The sequence below is a fragment of the Neodiprion fabricii genome, chromosome 5 (genome assembly GCF_021155785.1).
Source record: "Neodiprion fabricii isolate iyNeoFabr1 chromosome 5, iyNeoFabr1.1, whole genome shotgun sequence".
In the NCBI taxonomy this organism is placed as follows: Eukaryota; Metazoa; Arthropoda; class Insecta; order Hymenoptera; family Diprionidae; genus Neodiprion; species Neodiprion fabricii.
The window spans coordinates 5,970,018-5,991,387 of NC_060243.1; the positions used below are offsets into that span (position 1 = coordinate 5,970,018).

The 21,370-nt window shown below is 40.8% G+C and overlaps 2 protein-coding genes across 9 annotated transcripts in view; one reads left to right on the forward strand and one right to left on the reverse strand.

The window, feature by feature from the left end:
- The window catches only part of LOC124183446, a 114,060-nt gene that overhangs the window by 35,978 nt on the left and 56,712 nt on the right, over positions 1-21,370 (reverse strand). Inside the window, exons 3-4 of one of the 2 annotated variants that reach the window (XM_046571944.1) lie at positions 7,651-7,783; positions 7,077-7,210 (exon numbers count right to left, since the gene is read on the reverse strand). In XM_046571944.1, coding sequence (XP_046427900.1) covers positions 7,077-7,210; positions 7,651-7,783 — 267 coding nt within the window. The remainder of the gene's footprint in view (positions 1-7,076; positions 7,211-7,650; positions 7,784-21,370) is intronic. The other variant, XR_006870981.1, reaches the window with a different exon arrangement.
- LOC124183431 (leucine-rich repeat-containing protein 15-like) overlaps positions 1-21,370 on the forward strand; it is a 117,996-nt gene that overhangs the window by 18,260 nt on the left and 78,366 nt on the right. For 5 of the 7 annotated variants that reach the window (XR_006870978.1, XM_046571917.1, XM_046571918.1 and 2 more), the window contains exon 2: positions 15,095-15,269. The gene's annotated coding sequence lies outside the window, so the exon portion shown is untranslated. Of the gene's footprint in view, positions 1-148; positions 225-15,094; positions 15,274-21,370 lie in introns of those variants that run through there. The other 2 variants (XM_046571920.1, XM_046571919.1) reach the window with 2 other exon arrangements.

Sequence of the window (21,370 nt, forward strand, 5' to 3'; positions counted from 1 at the left end):
AATTCGTTTAAAGGTTCGCTGACGATGGAACTGTGCAGCAGCAACAAGAGCTTGAGTTCCAAAGGCGTTTTTTCCTCCCATTTAAAAACTCTACGATATAATATTAATTTTCTCTGATTGCTCGAAGACGACGTACGGGAAACGAATGGAGAGGAGGAAAAAACATGCCAGAGATGGAATTTAGAGAATCGAACACATGCCTGGTAACATCCTACAGTCCGATTGTAATTGAATAATGAATAATTCAAAGCTCATCCCTGATTCACGGGGGCGATGATGCAAAACGAAATGTAATATCGATACCCTGGGGTTATACAATACGTTACATTTGGTCGTGTAAGTATATCTGGGTCGTAAATTCAAATCTCTGTAATTGAAATTTTCCCGGCAAATCCTCGACATAAAACTGATTCGATAATTTCACACCGTTTATTTCATTCTATCCGTCTATCACACTGACGTTGCAGCTATAAGTCGTCGCGAATCATTCGTTCATTCGTTACGGAATCCCGGAAGGAAACTCATCCTCTCTGAAAGCACTGCAGTCGATCATTCGAATAAAAAAACATAAAAAATAAAAGTAAACACTTGAAACTCTTTCAGCACTTACTGCAAAATTCTCTCACTTAATTTAATTTAATTTAATTGCATTTAATTTCCACTGCTGGAGGCAGCTATACAAAGACTGCAGTAGCTTCCGATTACTTTTCTCTCGCGTTGTTAATTCGATTGGCTTATCAGGGTCACGTAGCTACACGTACATCTCTAGGTTAGCCAGCCGGCAAAGTTCGTTGAGGTAGGATAGGATAGTCAGATATATATATATAATTATATATATATATATACGTGCAGCAGCGGTATCCGCCTTCTTTCTACCCTCTCTGTCATTTTCTCTCTCTCTCTCTCTTTCCCGACGGAAGTAGGAAATTGAAAACTCTCTCACGCAACAGTGGCGCAAAGGTGTTCCCTTAATTAAGTTTAATTAACCAGGTTTTCCGGAGAGCTAATCCTTTCTCCTAACAAGTTATAATGTTGAAAATTCATTCAAACCATCGATCCACATACTCGGCAAGGGCTTAATAACATCACAAATGAAATTCCAACTCGCCGAGGAGCATGGCAAAGCGAGAATTTCAAAATTACAAGTACCTAATTGTGGTTAGAACAAGAACAATCAGACGAGTGCACCCATTAGCGCCGAATTAATTAGCAAAAATTCACAACACACGCGGTCGTTGTAAAAAGAAACACACACACCGATACGGATGAAACGATTTCACGTTCTTTCCATTAAATTGTACACCCATATATACGTATATAGTTATACCAACACGCGAAAATTCTTGTAAGAAATAATTCCGACGCGTGAATGCGAATGCAGGATTTCACCTGTATAACGGAGGGCTGATAGACGTAGTGCTACTCATCCAGGTCAATTGGCTGGAAACTATAATTAGTGGGTTCGAGTTTGAGGATGGGGAAGTCTGGAGAATGAGAAGGAGGAGGATGCCTAGTGCGGGATTGCGCGTGCCTGTGTCGACACACGAATGGGAGAAGGTGGAGATAGGAGGAAGAGGAGAGGAGGACGGACAGGGATCGTGACCATCCATTTCCAAGCGATTTAGGAGCCCTCCTCCGGGACATCGTGGCGCTCTCCAATTAGGGAGGACGCGGGTCCGCGAGTTGTTTCGCAAAATTGCCGTGTTCGCGTCCACGAAAACATTTCCGCTGTTACCGAGTGATGGATGTTGGATTCTCACGAGTCCCCCAGAGGCTGATGATGACGTTTCCGACTTCCTCTGGGTTCATACACGCGTGAACAACTTTGTTGTAAACACTACCGGCGTTAATATGTAATTACAGTGAGAATATCAATGTTTCCTTCTCTATCACTGCATTGAAACGAAGAAACATTTAGGACGATGGTTGCTCTTGAATAAACAACGAGATGACCGATTTGATTTATTGGCTAATTCGTATGCGGGTTGCGAAGACAAATCGGATCATTGATCGATAATAGGCAGCGAAGAGCGATGAATATTGACGCGCTTTAAGAGGCAGCGAAGAACGAAGATTCAAATTTTGCGAAATACCTTAAACCACCGATACCTACGTCTATAGAATTATGAGTAGCGCCCGGACAAATGTGTATTAAAAATTGCAAAATATGTACATACAATATCGACTTGAAAAACGAAACTATGGAAAACAGCAACTGTGTTTTCTTGATCCAAGCATCGCGTACTTTATACACAAAACCAAATACGGAGTGAAAATGTTTCAAATAAAAACTATGTATTTGCATATTAATCCGGGCCCTAATTATGAGAGTATATTTCAACTGCATTTTTATATTTCCAAAAAAAAAAATTTAACACGTTTTTCTGCTAACCTCAGCTTGGCAAGGGCATCCTGGCCTAAGGCGAAGCGAATGGCGAGTGGTTTACCGCGAGGAACATACCGTAATGGGCTTAAACAATGGCTGAGTACTTCCAGGAAGAAAGATGAAGCTCCAGAATCGGCGAAGCTTCGAGTCCTTGCCCCGCGGCGGTCGGCGAACCGACTGAATGGACCGTCATCCGGTCTCTTCTGCTTCCCCTTCGCCTTCCTTCTCTTTCTGATTTTGCTCCTCAGGTATAGGGCTGGACGATGAATAGATCATGATTCAAGTTCGCAACGAGGGTTGTATGGATTGGAGGACGAAAATTGACGCGTTGTTCGAAAGGTGATCAGATCGAGTAAGCTTCGTCGAAAACTTATTTCACCACCGATACCGATCAGTTCGAACGACGAATTTTTTAGGAGTAAATAAAATCTCGTTGGCTGTTCGACAAGGATCGCAATATCGTAATATTACGATAAAATATCTACACAGTGAAAGGATTTATTGAATTTACCAAATATCGCGATCAAATGTAGAGAAAGAAATGTCATTCGATTCACCAAAGATGAGGTCGAAACATTACTTCGAAGTATCGTTGGTAACCAAATTTATTTCATCTAACAAAAAATTCCAACGCTGTGGCAATTGACCGGCAGTATTTTTGTCTCTGTCTCTCACTTGCTCCTCGGTTTTTTTTTTCCAACAGAAGGGAGAGAAAAATGCGAATTCGTACGTACAGAATTGTCGAGATCTCTGGACGATCTGATGGCTGAATGAATGTTCGATCGAAATTATCGATTCTCCGAGAATCGCTCGCTGCAAAAGCGACGTACCAATTAATCAAAATAACTCATTGAGTCGATCTCGATTTTTCACGCTCAATTTTTCAACTCCGTGAGATAAAGAGAGGTGGTAAATAAAAAGTGCGAACGTGCAGAGGGGCGTGCAACAAAGACGCGGGAAATTTGAAATTCGAGGAATTGAAAAAAAACGGTTCCTGCTACGCCTTAGCATGTGTCCCTGAATTCACTGGCAAATTGGCAGTCAGACGTAATCGAGAGCGGAGTTTAGTTAAACGCCGTTCAACCGAGACGAATTATATCTGAATAACGTCGTTTAAAGTTTCAAACTCTCCTCGTCGCGTCATCGTTGCTGCCGAACTTTTTGCCCGGATTGCCTCGCCCGGTAATCAACAGGTTTTTGACTCTCGATTAGCCGCGTGTACTTAACTGTCGTTAACTAGAAGTATCCGTATACATATACATTTGTATATACATATTATACATATATATATGTACCTATGAACCTGTATATAGTGTCGTTTATAAGTTAAGGTTATATTATGTAATGTAATCTTATTGTGAGACCTTGTATGTTTTGTCCGTACTTTATACATCAGCTCACAAGCTCTGGGGTAGAATTAAACTTCGCCCAAGTGACTTGACGAGAAACCCCAAAGTTTCAGAAGATGCAAACTTCAGCTCACAGATTTGAGCGAAAAGTCGAACGAATATTTCCGTACTTATCGGAGTTTGTTTAATGTGAACGTAAAAGAAAAAAAAAAAAAATAAATAAACACTCAACGAAATCACATGCTGAATTGTAAATTTTACCAGTTAATTTATCGTTTCTCTACTTACCAAGAAAAAAAAGATCACTCAAATTATCCGAAAAATGTAACCTAAATTGTATAAATGAAAAATTCAATCTATCGAATAAAATTTTATTTTACAAACCAAACGAAGATGAATTTAATTAATCACAACTAGCTTGTTCCGCAAGTGAAATATAGATGATTTGATAGATTGAAATTCGGTTTGAAGTTAAAAATATAAACGACCATTGGTAACAGTCGTATTATCAGGAACCTTTTTCTCACCTGCTCCTTGCGATCCTTTATATTTTCTGACAATCCTTTTTCTCTCCTTTTTGTTTCCTATATTTCTTGCCTCATTCTTCGCTCGGCGTGTGAAATAAGTTGGTACAGGTACAACTATATATATATATATATATATATGTATATATACGTATACCCGTATAAAGATATGAGATCGTTACGTGATTGGAGAACCAAAGGATCAGGGATAACGGCTCACGGCTGTATTATACTTATCGGAGAAGATTTTCCAAGCTGGTGCAAGGGAAACTCGATACGGGGGCCAATCGACGTGGACGCCTCGACCAATCAGGCGGCATATTTAGGAGAACCCGTGGACAAGCGTCGCGACGCCGCCGCCTCTGAAGTAGCCTGGAAACGTCCGGGACGTGCTTGAAATTTCGAAATGTGAGACGGGTCGGTACAGCGTTAGCTAGAGGAGCATTATACCGAGAAGCTACCTTCATTATCAGCGATTCGTAGGTCTCGATCGGCAGGATTTGCCAGGAGATTCCCCCGCCTTCGGCAGGACCAGCAATTTGCAGATTGGCCATTTTCTTTGATCATTTTTGCCGGTCCCTTCGCGACTAGGACTTCTTCTTCTCTTAGTCTCGTCTCTCTCTCTCTCGATAGAGAGACACACGCGGGATCGATTGATCGAATGAACGAATGAACGCCTCGTGATGCATTATTTACGAAGAAAAAGGACGCAACGGAGGGACGGACGGACTCCGGTAATGCAATTCGTTGATTCTCCACGGAGCTACCAACCGGTCACTTCTTTTTCTACGAGTTATTCGATACTTCCATACGTGACTCGGAGCACCCCTCGACAAAAAGGAACACCGCACGTTCTGTCCTTGACAATCATTAAAACATCCCGAGTGACTTCCGACGGATGTATCCAAGAGTCCCGGCCCACCGTGACGCAGACCAACGTCATCGCACGCCATCCTGCCTCGACCTTGGAACACGGTCCATAAATCTTCGCCTTCATTTTTCCCATCAATCTCAACGAGTGTCCGAGCAATCCTCCGAGGAGAGTTTATAAGACGTTCTCCACCCCCCCGAATCGCAGGTATAAGGTGTAAGGTGTAAGGTACCGACTACCAGCGAAAGTTGGACGGGCGACTTAACAACGGAAACAAACCTGCAGTCTCAGGGGTGGCAGACAGGCGTTAGACGTGAGTTGGATGGTGAAAAGGAAGAAGAGCCGGAGGGTGAAACGGAGTTCCAGTGACGAATCGGGCTCGAGGCACTTCGGCCTTCGGCCAATCGTGATCGCGCTTAAGTCCCGTCTTCCCCCGAGTAAAATAGCTCATTGAATAGCGCGGAGGAACGGTCAATCGAAAACGTGATTCGAGCACTGATTCCTACGGACTTCGGCCCTTGGCTAACCTGCAACAATACTTACCGCGAAGCTAAACGGAACACTGCAACAAGAGACAAAGCGACGACGCCTGACGTCGGCGTCTGTCTGCGTCCACCCCTCTTCTTATCGCCCGTCCAAGGCCTCTTTCGGGCAGATAATCAAAATCGACTTTGTCTGCCCGACTGGAGGAGGGGGGGATGTCCCATCCTCCGACCACCCCTTTGGGTCGTGCCAAAGTCTTGCAGGCTAAACCCGCCTCGTAGTAGCTAAGGGGAAAGTTTTTAGGGTCACGAGATTCCGTGGATATTGTCAGTGTTGTACGTTGTCTGGATAATTTTGTCCGATATTGTTGTTGGATGAATTAACCTCATCTTTCGACTCGTTGTTGTACGTTATTTGAATTATTCTATCCGATCAAATCGTCTCTGAGATGAATTAACATCATCTATCATCTTGTTGTAAGTTGTCTGGATAATTTAATCTGACAAAATTGTCTCTCAGATGAATTGACCTCATTTTTCAGCTTGTTATTTTCGTCGATTTTTTTTCTGTGGTACAAAGATAGGCTAAAACGCAGCCTGATCAAACGTATGTAGCGAAAATTAACGAAAGTAAGTTAAACTCAGTAAAAATGTCCTTCCGGAGAAAACGCTTAGTAATATGCTGCATTGGGAAAGGGATTTTTTCTTTTTTTTCTTATTCTCGTACAGGTGGCAAAAAATATTGCTTAAACGACATTTTACTTTACAATCTCGCCAAATCTGTCGTTGCTTTGAAAAACCTACACTGTCAGTTAGAGTTTATTCCACCGAATCTTACGTTTCGTCGATAAACAATTCTTTAAAAATTATTCAACATTTTCAACAACATGTTTAGAATTTCCAATTTTCGTAGTAATTTTTTTCACCATCCCGATATAATAATAAGGATAATTTGATATTGTACAGAGATGATTTCATACGAGATAGTATTTTTTATCTTATCAATAAATGAATTTCGGACAATACGAATAATCTGGTCTTCACCTAGATTCTACAGAATAATCATACCTTGTACAAAACTGTACAATATACTGCACTTTGAAAGAGTTGTGAAAATATTTTATGTGATTACAATTAATCGAAATTGTAACCAAAAACCCGTTTCTTTGCTTTATTGCCAGTTACAGCAATGTAGAACCTTTAAAACGAATATTTACAGCCGCGCATTACGTACAGCTTGAGCAGTCCTGTCTTTGGCAGATTTTTCGGAGAATAAAATCAACCCTCGCCGCAATCGTCCGAAAAAAATGATTCCATGCGAACCCAATGAAACGACTCTGTGTCCGATCCTTGCAAAATTCAAAGACGTCACAGAGAGAAGAAAAAAAGGAGTATGAATGAACCTGGTCGTTTAATTCGAAGGGTATTGGAAGAAGCGGGTTTTCACACCGTGGGTATACCTACACTTCGACGTGTCCCGAGAATGATCTTGAACGGCGGTAGGTGTACGTAGGTAATACGGGCGGATGCACAAATCTCGGCGAGGCTCAAAGGCTCAGAAAGGCTTATCCCGAGGTGGACGATGGACCAAATCTCGCCTGGAGAATCATAGATTCAAAGATAGATGTGTGGCGGTAGAAAATGGCGGTGTGGGACGACACGCGACTTGGTCGTCTCCTCGGGAGAAACTCGAGGCGGCAAGGGAGGAAGGGAGGGAGGGAGGAAAGCTGGGCGCAAAAAGCCAGTGAATTCATATCGGCGACTGGCAATGGATGCGCCGTCGTGCCGAGGGCAAAAAGTCGGATCTCGACGACTCGCTTTCGTATATCAAAGGATTAAAGCGAGTTCTCTGACGGAGCTTCGAGGTTATCTCGAGGATACTTTTCAAAGCTACGCGCCTAAGGCTCTCGGCCCGAGTCGCTCGAGGAAAGAATCATTTCAAAGGGATTTTTATTTCATTTCGTGCGGTTATTTATCCGGCTCGTTAATTCATTCATTTACCTTATTTCGACGCGTATTTATAATTTTTGTCTCTTACCTTTGACGCTTCGTAATCTTCTTCTTTTTGTTCTTCTTCTTTTTCCTTTACTGGGAATCGACTTTTCAACCGCGGCTGATTCACCGTCTGCATAATTCTCGTTTCCACATAATATTCTTTCCCAGTTTTCATCCTACGTGAAACAAAAAAAAAAAAAAAACACTGATTCAGAAATAAAATCGACACGTTAAATCAAAAATTACCAAACTTCAGGACATAAATGCGTACGATCGATGACTGTAACAAAAAATGGTGAAAAAAAAAAAAAAAAACAATTCTCATAAAAGCAGGTGCGGGAGACTTTCGTCTCGTATTTTAGCGTCAAGTTAATATCTCTGTCACATTATAACGAAGAACTTACGAGGCAACTGGGAGAAGGTAAAAGGAAATGAATAGAAAAGGTGAAATGGCAGTCGCCCAAGCTGCGGGGCAAGATTGCTTCTCGTTTGTATTCATTAATTCGAACTTTTGTTTTTGGGCACGAGATCGCGGCCGTTTAAAAGCAACACGATTCTTTCATCAAGGCTTCTCTTCTCCCGCTCACTTCTCTTCGCCCCATGTTTTATACCTACACCCATCGCATACTTACCTATAACCGACAATTTACCTTTCACTCATTTTTCTAAATCAACCTAATCTTTCGGCAACATTTTCATCTCATTAAGATTCGCCTATTTCTCATTCGTCACGCTCAGTTTTTTTCTTTTTTTCTTGTTTATTTCCGCGGACATTGTTCGTTGCGTTTATATTATTTTCGGATGACTGTCTGTGAGACTGATTGCCACGTAATATCTATGAAAGAAGAAGGCAAAGAAAAACGGAAGTGAACAAAACAATGCAAATAAATCAACCAGAATAACGAGCAACATTATTTATGAAATTAATGAATATAGATACGAGCAATCGATCTGTACAAAGATACGAGGTAAAAGGATTTATTTAACGGGATTAAGGAAAAGTCGAGGAAAAATTGAATAAATCCTAAAGGAAATAATGAATTTCGTCACTTTAAACTTTCCTCCGAATTTGCGCATATCAATCTTACATATACGTATTACGTGCAACAAACATTAGAAGTTATTATTATGTGTACGAAACTTTTCTCCCAGCTTCTCAAAGTATACCACGTCACAATTTTGAAAACTTTTCTTAACTCTTGTAATAAAGTTTTCCTTTTTTTTTCTTTTTTTTTGTTTTTTGGGCTCGAAGAAAAAAAAATAAGTATGGTAATAAGTAAAAATTATTCTCAAAAACCACGTTTTCCGTCTACCGCCTCCCTTTTCCTTCTATAACCATAACTCGACACTCGCGACTTTTTCTTGACTATTCATTCTTCTGTATTGAGGGAAAAAAAAAGGAACCGATGTAATCCGAGATCGAACGAATGCACGACGAAGTAGCTTGAAAAATTTCATTCAATAAATTCTATTCCATCCAACTTCACCGCGGGGTATTTTTTCTGAAGAACCCGGAAAGCAGAGAGAATTATACATGCACGGGTGGGAGAATAATGGAATGGCACATAATTTGTCGGTCCCTCAAAACCAGTCCATGAATATTCCCGCTTAGGCCTTTGTACGTACGTATTTTCATCAACGTGCAGGGCATAATAGATTCATTTATTTGTTTCGGGGAGGGATTGAACGGCTTATATACATATATATATATATATATATATATATGTATGTATAATGCGCAATAAATAGAAAGCGTGAAACGCGAGACGGTCCGCTTGATTAACGCCTAATGCGTTGGATAAATGAATGAACAATGCGAGGAATTTTTTCTGCTCAAATTGTCATTATCATCATTATCATTATATTATTATTATTCTAAATTCATTTCTCTCCAAAAAGCCAGATGTAAAACGAGGGGAGAGGAAAGTGGCGAAGGCTTTGTCTCGAGTGTAAATTTCAAAGATAAACGGGCGGAAAAGTGCTCGCGTGGTATGGGTGGGAAAAAATTTAGCAATCAAAATAGCTGGGATAACTAAAGTTGCCGGGATTTCTCGAGTGAAATTCGCGTTTCATGTGATAACTAAAAGATAAAAAGAAGAAAATAAAATGACGCTGTATACATGCGTACACTGTAATATGGGTTTATGTATAAAAAGGGGTTGAAAAACTGCAACTGTTTAAAATAGCTGTACAATTGTAATAACTGAAAGAAAAGGAAACGAGAGAAACGAGGCTTAAAATTATCGACGATGACTTAAAAAGTTGCGAGTGTAGGAATAACAAAAAAAAAAAGAAAAGACAACTTGGCTTTTCTCTGTGAAAGAAATACAATGAGGTTATTGTAGGTTAAAATTTATGCGAAAGAAAATGAGAATAAACGGATAATTTCAGAGAAATATTGTAAAAACATTTTTCCTCATTGAACGAACCTTTGAACGAGTTGAAACTGACTGTAGAATAATCAATACACCTCGCCGATTTTCCGCGCGTATTGTCGAAGGAAGGTATAAGCATAGAAATAGGTATAAACTGTGTGCACGGGTCAAAGAACAGATGGTGGAGCGATTATGCAGGCGGCGAAGCCCGCGACCCTCGCGACAAAATCCGATTCAACGAATTTGGGCGAGTGAGGGTGAGTGGCGAGGGTCGACGATTTTTATGCTTACCAAGGCGAGCTTAAATTGACCATCGAGACGTCTGGGAACGGAACGAACAATTCGGCCGATGCGCCACGACGATATAATACGTATCGAGTGAAATTCCGAATTTGAAAATGGGTGCGAAAGCGCAGAATTCAGAATTTTTTGGTGGCGAAACTTGAAGTATAGAAATCGAACTTTGACGAAACAAAGTTTCGAATGATCCGAAACTCGACGCTCAAAGTTCGGAAAAGACAAAGTACCGAAAGAGCTTAACTTCGGCAAGTCAAAGTTCCGAAAGTGCGAGAATGAGAACATTTTTAAACCTGAAACATTGAAATTCCGAATGATCGAAGACTTTAGTAAAATGAGTATCGTTGCAACAACTAGTTGAATATTTTCCAATAGAAACAGAATCAGGTACCATTAACTATTTTGTGCGATTAAAAACATCAATAATACATCTTCTTTTAATTACAACGCAAAATCAGTTTGTTTAATTGATCATTTTTTATTTATTGAACAAGACCTCGACAAGAATTTACCGTTGCACCAACATCAAATTATCGCAACAGTTTCACGAAAGTGTAGTGAGAGTGATCATAATCAAATACAACAATAAAAGAAACTTGATCTGTGATTTATGTAGCTAGAAATCTAATTTTCGAAAAGTGAAAACTGGAAAATGGTCAATGACTTTGTGATAAGTGGTTGGTAAAAATTTTCTCTCGACGCAAGGAAAGTCCAAAGATCTTTTTTTCCAGATCGAAAAACGAAAAGTTCGATATTTGAACAATAATAAGAACCGAAGAAAAAAATACAAACGAAGTAGTAGGGCGAAGGAAAAAAAAAACGGAGAAAAAGAACAACTGACGTTTTTATCATGCGATAGAAAGATTCACGCCGAAGACGGTAAATTTTTTTGCACATACGTGTGTATACTCGGGATATAGTTTCTGAAATGAGACGGAAGAAAAATGAAAAACGAGAAAAGTGCGCACGGTGCAAACCGCGTGAAATGGGAACGAGAAATAAACAACTTTTACCATATCGGTGAAAATGGAAGCTGTTCGATGCTCAACGTCACGAATATTATATGTATATTATAAATATATATATATATAATAATAATCGCGAACGGGTCGTCAAACGTGAAAATGTGTAATTTGCGACATTTCAGCAACATTTCAGCGACATGCCATCGCGGGCAGTGATATTACGAGCCTTTGACGTTTCGTGTTTATACCTATAATTTCGCCGGTGATCGATTCATGGAAATTATTTGGCGAACGGTAGACGCCCGCGTAATATATAACTATCGATTGATCGACACGTGGGCGTTACGTTAACGCAACTAAACGGGGATAAATGCATTATTTATGGGGGTTTTCCGCTCGGTAAGAAGCGAGGCGTCCTCGTCGCAGAATGCGAAGTATATTCGACGATATAACGTGTACAGATTTCCGCGTCGAGGCGTTGAAGGCACTTCCGGTGAATAAATTCCACCCCTCCGCATGCTGCGACCTCTTTAAATTTTAGGGCGGTGAATTTGACAAGTATTTTTTCTCACTATTTCCACTTCCGCAGCGGCGTTCGACGCTCTTCTTCTCCGTTTTCTTTATTTCGTCGTCGTTGTCGTTGTTGTTGTTGTTTCTTTCGTCCCGTGGAAAAGCCGAGGGCGAAGAGGCGATGCTTCGCCGTTTCAACGACGACCTCGAGTTGCGCCTACTTTTTGCACTTCGCTTCCTCTGCAGTCGTTAGAGCCCGGAGTTCGTTCGTGGCGAATATGGAAATTCGCAAAGACCAGAGGCGGCACGCGAACAAGGACGGCAAAAAAATCTAAATACATAATCGCGCCGCGCGACTCCCCGTATTCTTAAAACTTTTCAACTTGCGTTTTATTTTATTTTTTTTATTTCTTATTTTTACTTTTTTACTTTATCATTTGCCGCTCACTCCTGCAGTCTCGCCTTCTGTTGTAAGCATAATTTATTCGATTGGATACGCATAACGTTGATGCATCGGCACAACGTACGTTACGAACCTTTAAGTATACGTACACCTAAAAACAACAGTTGACGATAATAAAAAAAACCCGAAATACGTATTACGAGGAAAGAAATTTTCTATCGTTGAAGCGTGCGATAATATTACGTATCGCAAGCTCTGCGCGCTTCAGTAACGTGGGATCTCGAAAGCTCAGAAAAGCTCAGCCAGCTTCCTGCGCGAACCTTCAACGACAACCGGAGTCTCGTATTTATCTTCGGACCTCCGGGTCGCCGAGTTAACCCGGTTCTGTATCAATTTTCCCCTACACAAAGAAGAGGCGAAATGCAAGGAGAAAGAGAGCGAGAGAGAAATATCGCGACGTAGAGATAAGCTGAAACGAGCGGGAAAATCTAGTCCAAGGATGAAAATGTGTAATTTATAGCCGCGGTAATAAGCCGTTCAAACTTCATCCGTCATCGCTGCACGGTCATTAAACAAGACAATGATCCGTAATCTGGATTACTATTCACACGATTGAACGTGGCTGTTGTAATAATCTACGACATTTTTTCAATACAGCAGCACGCAAAGACCAACGAAATAATAAAAATAAACGGAAAGAAAAGAAAACAAAATGAAGAGGAAAATTGAAGAAAAACATTGGGACATCCCTCTTTTTCGAGGTTTATGCAAGAGAAACGTCGGGATGTGTGGGATTGGAAAAATAGAACTCAATCCGGCGAATGCCTCCCACGCGTCAAAGCCAGACGAAGAATTGATCGTTTCTGTTATGACGAGGATCGCTGAAAAGCTCGGGGCGACGTTTGAAAATTGAAGAAAAATTGAATTAGCAAATTAGATAAGCGACTCGGACGTGCGAATCGCTTATATATACTTTTGGCGCCCAACTTGCTGCTTCGGCGATATTTGAGGGTGAACGAATACCGATAATCCGTTCGGGATAAAGGGACGAAACCATTTGGAAAATTGATTTAAAATCCATTACCGACAACCTCGGTAAAAAAACTGATACTATGCGACGTCGTTTCGCAGCTCCGAGCAAGACGAGGCGTTTCAATTGTCGCACGAGTTAATACTTCGAGTGCACTTTGGGATATTGAAAAAGTTTAACGTGCTCTATTCAAAATTTACGATTCAACGACAGACGAGTTTGCAATAATTGAATAATACGCAGAGTGAATACGCAATAATCTTTAGTCGAGATATTCTGCCAAGCGTCGCACGACACTCGAAATTCGTGACGTTGAGGTTTTACGCCGAAAACTTTGTACCGTCGGACAAGAGACTGGCAGCAAAGAAGATAGAGAAAGGAAGAAACAAGAAAAGAAAGAAAAAATAAAGAAATAAAGACGGCAAGGAATTGTAACTGCAGCAACGATATTTCGAAGAAAACTTTTCCTGGTAAAAAATAAATCGCAAAACACGCTCTGGATCCTCATGATTTTCGCAGCACACGTGAGAACTCCAAGGGGAATCTCACCTTTTCTCTTCTGCTGGATATTCGGAATTCTGACCTACTGAAAATCGTTGTATACCCAACGTACACTTGTACAAAACGCAGTCAGATCCATTCCCGCGGTGGCAGGAAACGAAGGATCAAACGACGCTTCCTGCAGGACACGCGATTACTCCTGGATCTCGAACAACCCGGGCGGAAGAAGAGGAATAAAGGAGTCAAAGGATCGGGATTGTTACATGCACGTCGTAAAAGGAGGAAAGCAAAGATAAAAGAGAGAGAGAGAGAGGAAACAAACGATTTCCTTCATTTTTATGATCGATGATCGACGAACAATTTTGGAAGTTTGGGCAGCGGTTTTTAGTTCCGTTGAAATCCAATCACGCGAGATGAGGATTATTTCACCACATCCACCCCGCCCGCCACACGCTTATATCTTCGCAAAGAAACTCGTTCCTGGGGATTCTATTCAGGTGTTACCGCACGTATAGCTTGAAATAATCTTCTCCTCGCCGCGGTAACTCCGATGGGAAGAAGGTTGAACCCGTTCCATAGAATACGCCGTTTGGTTATCATTGACCAAAGACACGCGTTGGACATGTGCAGCAACGATCGATGATATTTCACTTGACGAGTCGAAGGAACTGCTGTTCACATGATCTGGGCGTCGGTGTTTTATAAGTCGAAATTTCCGTTAACAAAAATTAATAGAATCGAGGACTTGGTAGGAATAATATTAGTAGTGTCTGTATGCGAACGTAATTTTTCACCAAGTTTTCAAAACAAAATTTACGTTTCGATAAATTACTATCGATTCTTTCTAATTAATTACATCGTAATACCCTGCGGTGAAAAAGGATGCTGAAAACCAGTTTATCTCTGATTTCTGAGTACACAAATAACGTACCCGAGGTTTCTGCGCGGCATGAAGGATTAACATGGAAATAGGTTTACAAATGATTTTTTTTTTTTTTTTAATTTCTCTCGGTTAGGTATTACACGTGTGGTCGAGGGTCGCGTAGGTATACCTTGATCCTTGTACCACCGACCGCTTATATACCTCCGTTTCACCGCTGCGGAGGTGGAGTTTTAGGGAGATATTGTAGTCAGGATCGGGATAATTAAAATTAATCTCTTGAAATAATTCCTGCAAAACGTGGCTGGAGGGAGGGAGGGAGGGAATGAAATTTACATCGGATTAAGATTAATCGTGTGTTCTGTGATTCAGAGGCCGGTGCCGGTGCCTGTCTGGCTGACTACCCACCTCCACCACCACAACCGAATACCCACTTACGCATAACTTACACGGACCTATGAATGTAATCTACAATATATATACATATATAACATACTCGCACGAAATGACGTTTCTGGTCTTTCAGGATAACGATGGATGCTGCATACGGGACGAGATCGTAGAGGGTGGAGGAGGTGTGCCGCGTGTATCGCTTGTCGGCACTTCTGACAGGATCAGGATTATAATAATATACACGCTCTGACCTTCGACCGGTGAGAAAGAGGCGATACGAGGCTTTTGTCTGCTGCAGCTCGGGAAGCGTGAGTAAATACTGAGAGAATGTTTATTCTTTATTTTACATGTATAGGTTGATATGGGTATACGTATATGTATAAATCACCCACGTTGTTAATTTCCTGCTAAAATACGTATTTTAGAAATTTCCAGAAACTTTACGATATAAAAAGTGGTTTTTGTTCACAGTCTCGGAGATCACGACACATAATTCATGTTTGATCACCTTCGGGATTTAAATAATTTGTACAGCCGATTCATTTCGCAATAATATTCATAATTTTATTGCTTTCACGTAACTGTTCATACTATTTGCCGTGATAATCACCAGAACAAATTCTATTTCCCAAAACTTGACCTCTGATTATTGTCACCGATTTTTCATCACTCGGATGAAAAATATCCAATCTTTCACAAATACAATTGAAACGTAACTCGTTGTGTAATCAGTTAGATTCGTTTTCTCAAACATTCTCAAACTGCACACAAGTTTCGAAAAGCTTAAAATTACGTCAGTCGGATAACGAAAAATACCGATCTTCATAATCCGTTGACTATTACAGTTTAGCGGACATTATTTTCCCTGCTCCCTCTTCCCCTCCCTATTTAAAGATAAAGATCACGAGGGTATAAAAGGGATTTTATACTTTTTCGCAACAGAAGCGAGAAAAAAGAAGAGCGTAGCTCCGCATTCGCGATTCGAATCGAGTGGATGTAGGTATCCCGGACAAAAAGCAATAACACAAATCAAGACGATATATTTCCATTTGTGAAACAAGTATCTACAGACGCTCCGCAGCGTCGCCTAGGGCGAAGGGACGAAGGGATGGATATAAGCTCGGAGCTTCCGAAAGCGTCGTTTCAGCTGCGTGCCAACCCTCGGCGAATAGTCTGAAATTCGTTGCAGGGGTTATACTTCCGGTGGAGACGGGCAAACCGTTGGCCCTTATCACCGATATTCTACAATAATCCTCAGGCATTAGCTCCGAATTGCAAGCGGCGGCGGAAATATACGGCTTTTACAGGCCTCGGGCTAGCACCGTATACAAGTATTATAGAGAAACAAATTTCTCACCTTTCACGTATAATATTACGAACGATGCGAAATTCGATATCTGTTTGGATTTATATTCGATTCGGCTGGTCAAAAAATTTCACGCCACTGCGGATACTTTTATAGGATAAATAAATTTCGATCAGAATGTACAAGAAACTGGCAACGATAACGTCGATTAGGTACCTAATTTTTTTATTTTTATTCGTCATTATTATTTTCATAGGAAAAAAAGTGTGACAAAGATTGTTTGGATTCTATTTTTCTCTACTTTTTATTTCCACAAAATATTCCGCTTCGCAGAGTTTTACCGATTAGGTTTATACGTGGTTTATAATTTCGTCGCGAAATTTGATCCTCATCCAAATCGCATTTATTTGGAACGTTGAACGCGTGCGGTTATGTAGGGACACACAATCTTGCCGATCACCCCTCACGTGTCACGCCTCGAACATAAATTGCGAGAGTGGCGACTATCACCGCAATGGAGGGATGAAAAAATGAAGCAATCAACGCTCGATAGTCGCCTGCCGCACGCCATGGCGCCCCATGCAAACAGCGAGACCGAACCCTCTGGGTATTATCATACACTGTATGCAACACCTCGACGAGGTCTTAATTATTCAACTACGCGCGTAGCTGCGCTCGGCGGTAATAAAATTCGCGACTTGAGGAGAAATAACGATGTTACCTTATTTCCTGATTCTGTATGAGATTGTATAACTCTGTAAAAACTGTGCAAAATTATACTATTATACCAACCGCGGTAACTGTTCGAAATCAGGTCAACTTCTCGCGTGATATTTTGTAAAAATAAAAAGGTTTTCGCCTCGCCGTAATTAACATTCGTACGTACGTATGTTAGATTTATTTATTTTTTTCCTACAATTATCGAATCACGACAGCGGTTTGCAGTCTGAAAATATTTATAATTTCACGCGAAACGGAGAGAATTAAAAGAGAAATATTAATAAAGTAGAGAAAACGAAAAAAATTTCACACAGTATTTATACCGGTTATAATTGCGGTGAAGCTACGTTATATCGGTGCCCATTTATTTTCGCCTATGTATTACGCGTTTCGCGTACAGGTGTGAGAAATAAAGTACCGTGCATAATAATTTGCACCCGCGGGAGGCTTGCGATTCGTTTAAATAATTGCGAGTAGCAACGGTTTTCAGGTGTTGACGATTTTATTTTAATGACGTTCAGATTCAATATGCGCATGTTTTAACCCGCTGTCCAGAGTCGAGAAAATTTTTCTAGTAACCGGCAGCAAGCAGCGTTTATAATTACTGTCGGTGTACATTCGTCGCAACGAAATTTTCACGCCTTGCGTTATATTATAACTACGAATATCGTAACATCGCGTTTGTAATGTAAGGAGGAAAAAGGCAGCCGGGTGCAGACCAAGAATTTCCAACATAATCGAAGATCTTATAATTCAGAACCTTCTTTCTTCGCAACTTGTTACATATAATTGCCTGAATTCGATCTCAACTTTCAAGGGCGCATCCCGTGTGAGATTTTTATCGACGCGGCGCAAAGGACGACGTCAAGGATACGTTTGCACATTATCCTGCTCGCTTCGTGTGTAAATATATAAACTCGCGCGAACGTGTATCGAATGCACGTTATAAGCTCAAGTAGTTTGCCACGTCGTCGATCTTCTTGGGCATATAAATTCCAGAGGGATATGACACGTATATGTAGAGCAGAGATGACGTGCGCCTAAGCAAACAGATTCGCGAAATTCGTGTACCTACCTGATCATTGCAAACTTATCGACAGGCCTCTGAACAACTTTGCGGAAAATATGATCGAAGAGCCATTCTGTCACGAGACGTGACAACGGAATCTCTGCAGACTGAGAGGCTGAAAATATTTGGCGAAAATCGAAGGAACTATTTTTTTCACTTTTCAACGATTGGCATGAAAAATTACCATGTCCCGTTTAATTTGAACTTCCGGTTTTACCGGAAATAAATTCATTTTCAATATTTTACCGACAAACGTAAACCTTTTCCTCCTCGTTACGTTTTCTAAAGAAACCCGGTTATTTAAAATAAAAATTGTGCAAAGTTTTTCTATTTTTTATTAATTTACTTTTCTAATTCTTCTTTAAAAACTTTTTCATTCCGCTGTCAAGTCCCATCAGTTTCACGAACAGACCAAGAGACTCTCCCCTTTGCACGGTGATGAAAAGTGTCGCGAAAAAACTCTTTTTCCGGTTCGTTATTTCTCTCTCAGGCAATCGTAACAAATATGAAAAAATGAAAACGGTATAACGCAGAAGAGATTGATCAGTTCGCGTCTCATCGATCGCAGAATCGTAATATTATTCCAGATTTGGAGGAGTCCGTTTTCCTTATCCTTTACAATCCTTTCCTTCCCCCCTTTTTTTTTACCCTTCTTTGAAAATCTATTTTCCAATTTATCGCCTCGACTCGATTCTGACGTAGGGCGATATTAATCAAACGTTAAGCGTCGCTAAATTCGCAAACCAATTGGCCGGCGGATGCTAAGCAGAATTGATGGGCGGGTATTAGGACGTCTTTGCCAGATGCACTGCGTGGACTTATAAAATACGAGGATACTTCCGAGTCGAATGCGAGGCTATAATTCCTCCTTGGCGTCTGAATAATTACGCGTTATTTGAAGACGTCGTCGTGGTTGGCGTGTTTATTTTCATTCTACTTTGCCAGCATTTCTCTTTCCCTCTCTCTCTCTCTCTCTCTGATTGGCATTGCGCGATAAAATTGATAAAGTGATAAATTTTTTTTACCTACTCTCAAGAATAAGATTTAGGTTTATACAAGTAAACTGAGATTGTATCACGTTAAAAACTTAGATCGAATCGATCGAGCTTTTCGTTACACTTCCTTCGCAGCTTATTTATTCCCGGTATAAAGTGTAATACGCGGAAATCGAAGCCCGATCGTAACGGCCTTATTTTTTGTAACGTATCGAAGCGATGACCACCGTTCACCGATCGTCCGATAATGTTTCCTAATTCAAGTTTCATCCTTCTCGTAACGCAAGAAACCCGATCTCATCTTCTGGCGTCTCGAGGTACAAGCGCGGCTCTAACAACAAGTAGCCATGCAGCATAGCTCTCCACCTTCACGCGAAGGGTTCGGTATCAAAACCCGTTGGAAAAAAAGGGACAAGAATCACGCTGAAAAGTAACCAAATAATAAAACGTACGAATGGAAAACTAACGCCGAAGAATATCTTACACCCGGTCTTGTGTTTCATGTGGTTTAAGGAAAACCTGCGTGCTCGGTAACCGAAATCGATTGGTTAATTAGAATGGATTTCGGATCACCGATATTTCGATTCCCGACGCGGTCTGTATCTTTCCCGTATCGCCTTACCGACTAGATAAATATTTCACTCGACGCGACGTTACCAAATTGTTGGCAAATTTACAGAGTTGTTGATACCTTGTAAGTCTGCACCGGGGTGACGGGGTCTTTGAAAGGTGATATTTGCAGCCGATATCCAGTTTCCTATATATATATACATATACATAGATATATATGTGCACCCATGCATGCACCCGCGGCTTATACGTACAGCCTGCGGTGAGCTGCCACCGTATATCGAATTTATGGAAGTGGTTTCCTTCGCCTAATTATCCATTCTCTCTTTGACGATTTTTTTTTCTCATCGATACTGTAGAATTTCAGCCTATGAACGAATATTTTTATTCATTTAATTATTCATTTAGTCAAGAGTTGAACATTTGTAGCAGTTGTACGATTTGGTAGTTATACCTTTTAAAAAATAAGAAAAGAGAAAGAAGAACTTCAAGTGTTAGAAGTTTGAGGTAAATTTGCGACGAGAGAAGTGTTTTAAATTCACTTCAATTCATACACGCATCTATATACTTGACGATTCGCATTTGAATTTATCGACCCAATCGAAATGTCATAGGAAATCGTTACAAATATTTTCTCAAGACTTTCACCGTTTATCCAAGGTCTTCAATGACCTTTCGCAAAACTATTGTATTTCGCGTCGTTTCAAGTGTTCGAAATTTCATAAAATCTACTTATGCCTAGCTTTATATAATCTATAGTCTTAAATACCGGGATAACTGTATAATCCGTTACATCTGGCAAACATGATAGTAATCTGCAGAATACGAGCAATTGAATTGTCCATTCACCGTTCTTCATTTACGAGGAAATTTTTTCGAAACAAATAAAAAAAAAATAAATTAAACGTACCGTTAAAAAGTAAAAAACGACGATCATTCAACGTTTTGTACAAGATGGTCGTTTTTTATTCGCGCTATCTTCGTCCGAATCTTGAAGTCGGATGAATAAATTCGGAAAAAAGAAATCTCTAGTGATAAGCGCGATAAGGATGAAGGGATGAGGCCTGCAATGAAATTAATACGGACGATATTTGAAGCGAATCTGTTTGAAGAGGTTAAGGTTAAATAAAGCGGGCATAACCGTTCCTAGAATCATTTTCTGGACCATCCTACGGATCCGTATCTCCATACATATTGGTTATAAGAGCAGAGCCTTGTTCATGCATGGAATTCCTTCGGTCTCATTCCAATTTCATTATTTTCCTCTTCCCTCTCCCTCTTCCATCTCTGATTTTCCCTAGTCCATCCATGCAGCGTCTTAAATTGGGCAAAAAAGCGAGCCGCCCAACTCGTCTCGAGTGTAACGTGAATCGTCGCGTAGAATCCCGCAGGACCCCGAAAGGCCGTCCTTGGCTGCTGACGCGAATCCAGCGGCTTCAGAACGGAATGAGCCGGATCAGAAGGACGGGAATGGAACCCTGAAAAGCAATGGGGGTGGTGGGCTCTCGGCTTTTCCTGAGGCTTACGCAGCTTCGAATGGTCGAAAACGAGCGGCCTGCGACAATGAGAAGAGATACCAAGCGGTGAAAGTTGATCGTTCTTCGAGGCATTACAGTGTCTACCTGTTAGTATGTAAAGAATGTATAAGGAAGAGTTGATGAATATTCAACGAGGATATCGCTTCCGAACGATGTTGCCTCGGGGTCAAGTGGACAAGGTTCCTCCACGGTTTCCTTCTGCTTCTTCTGC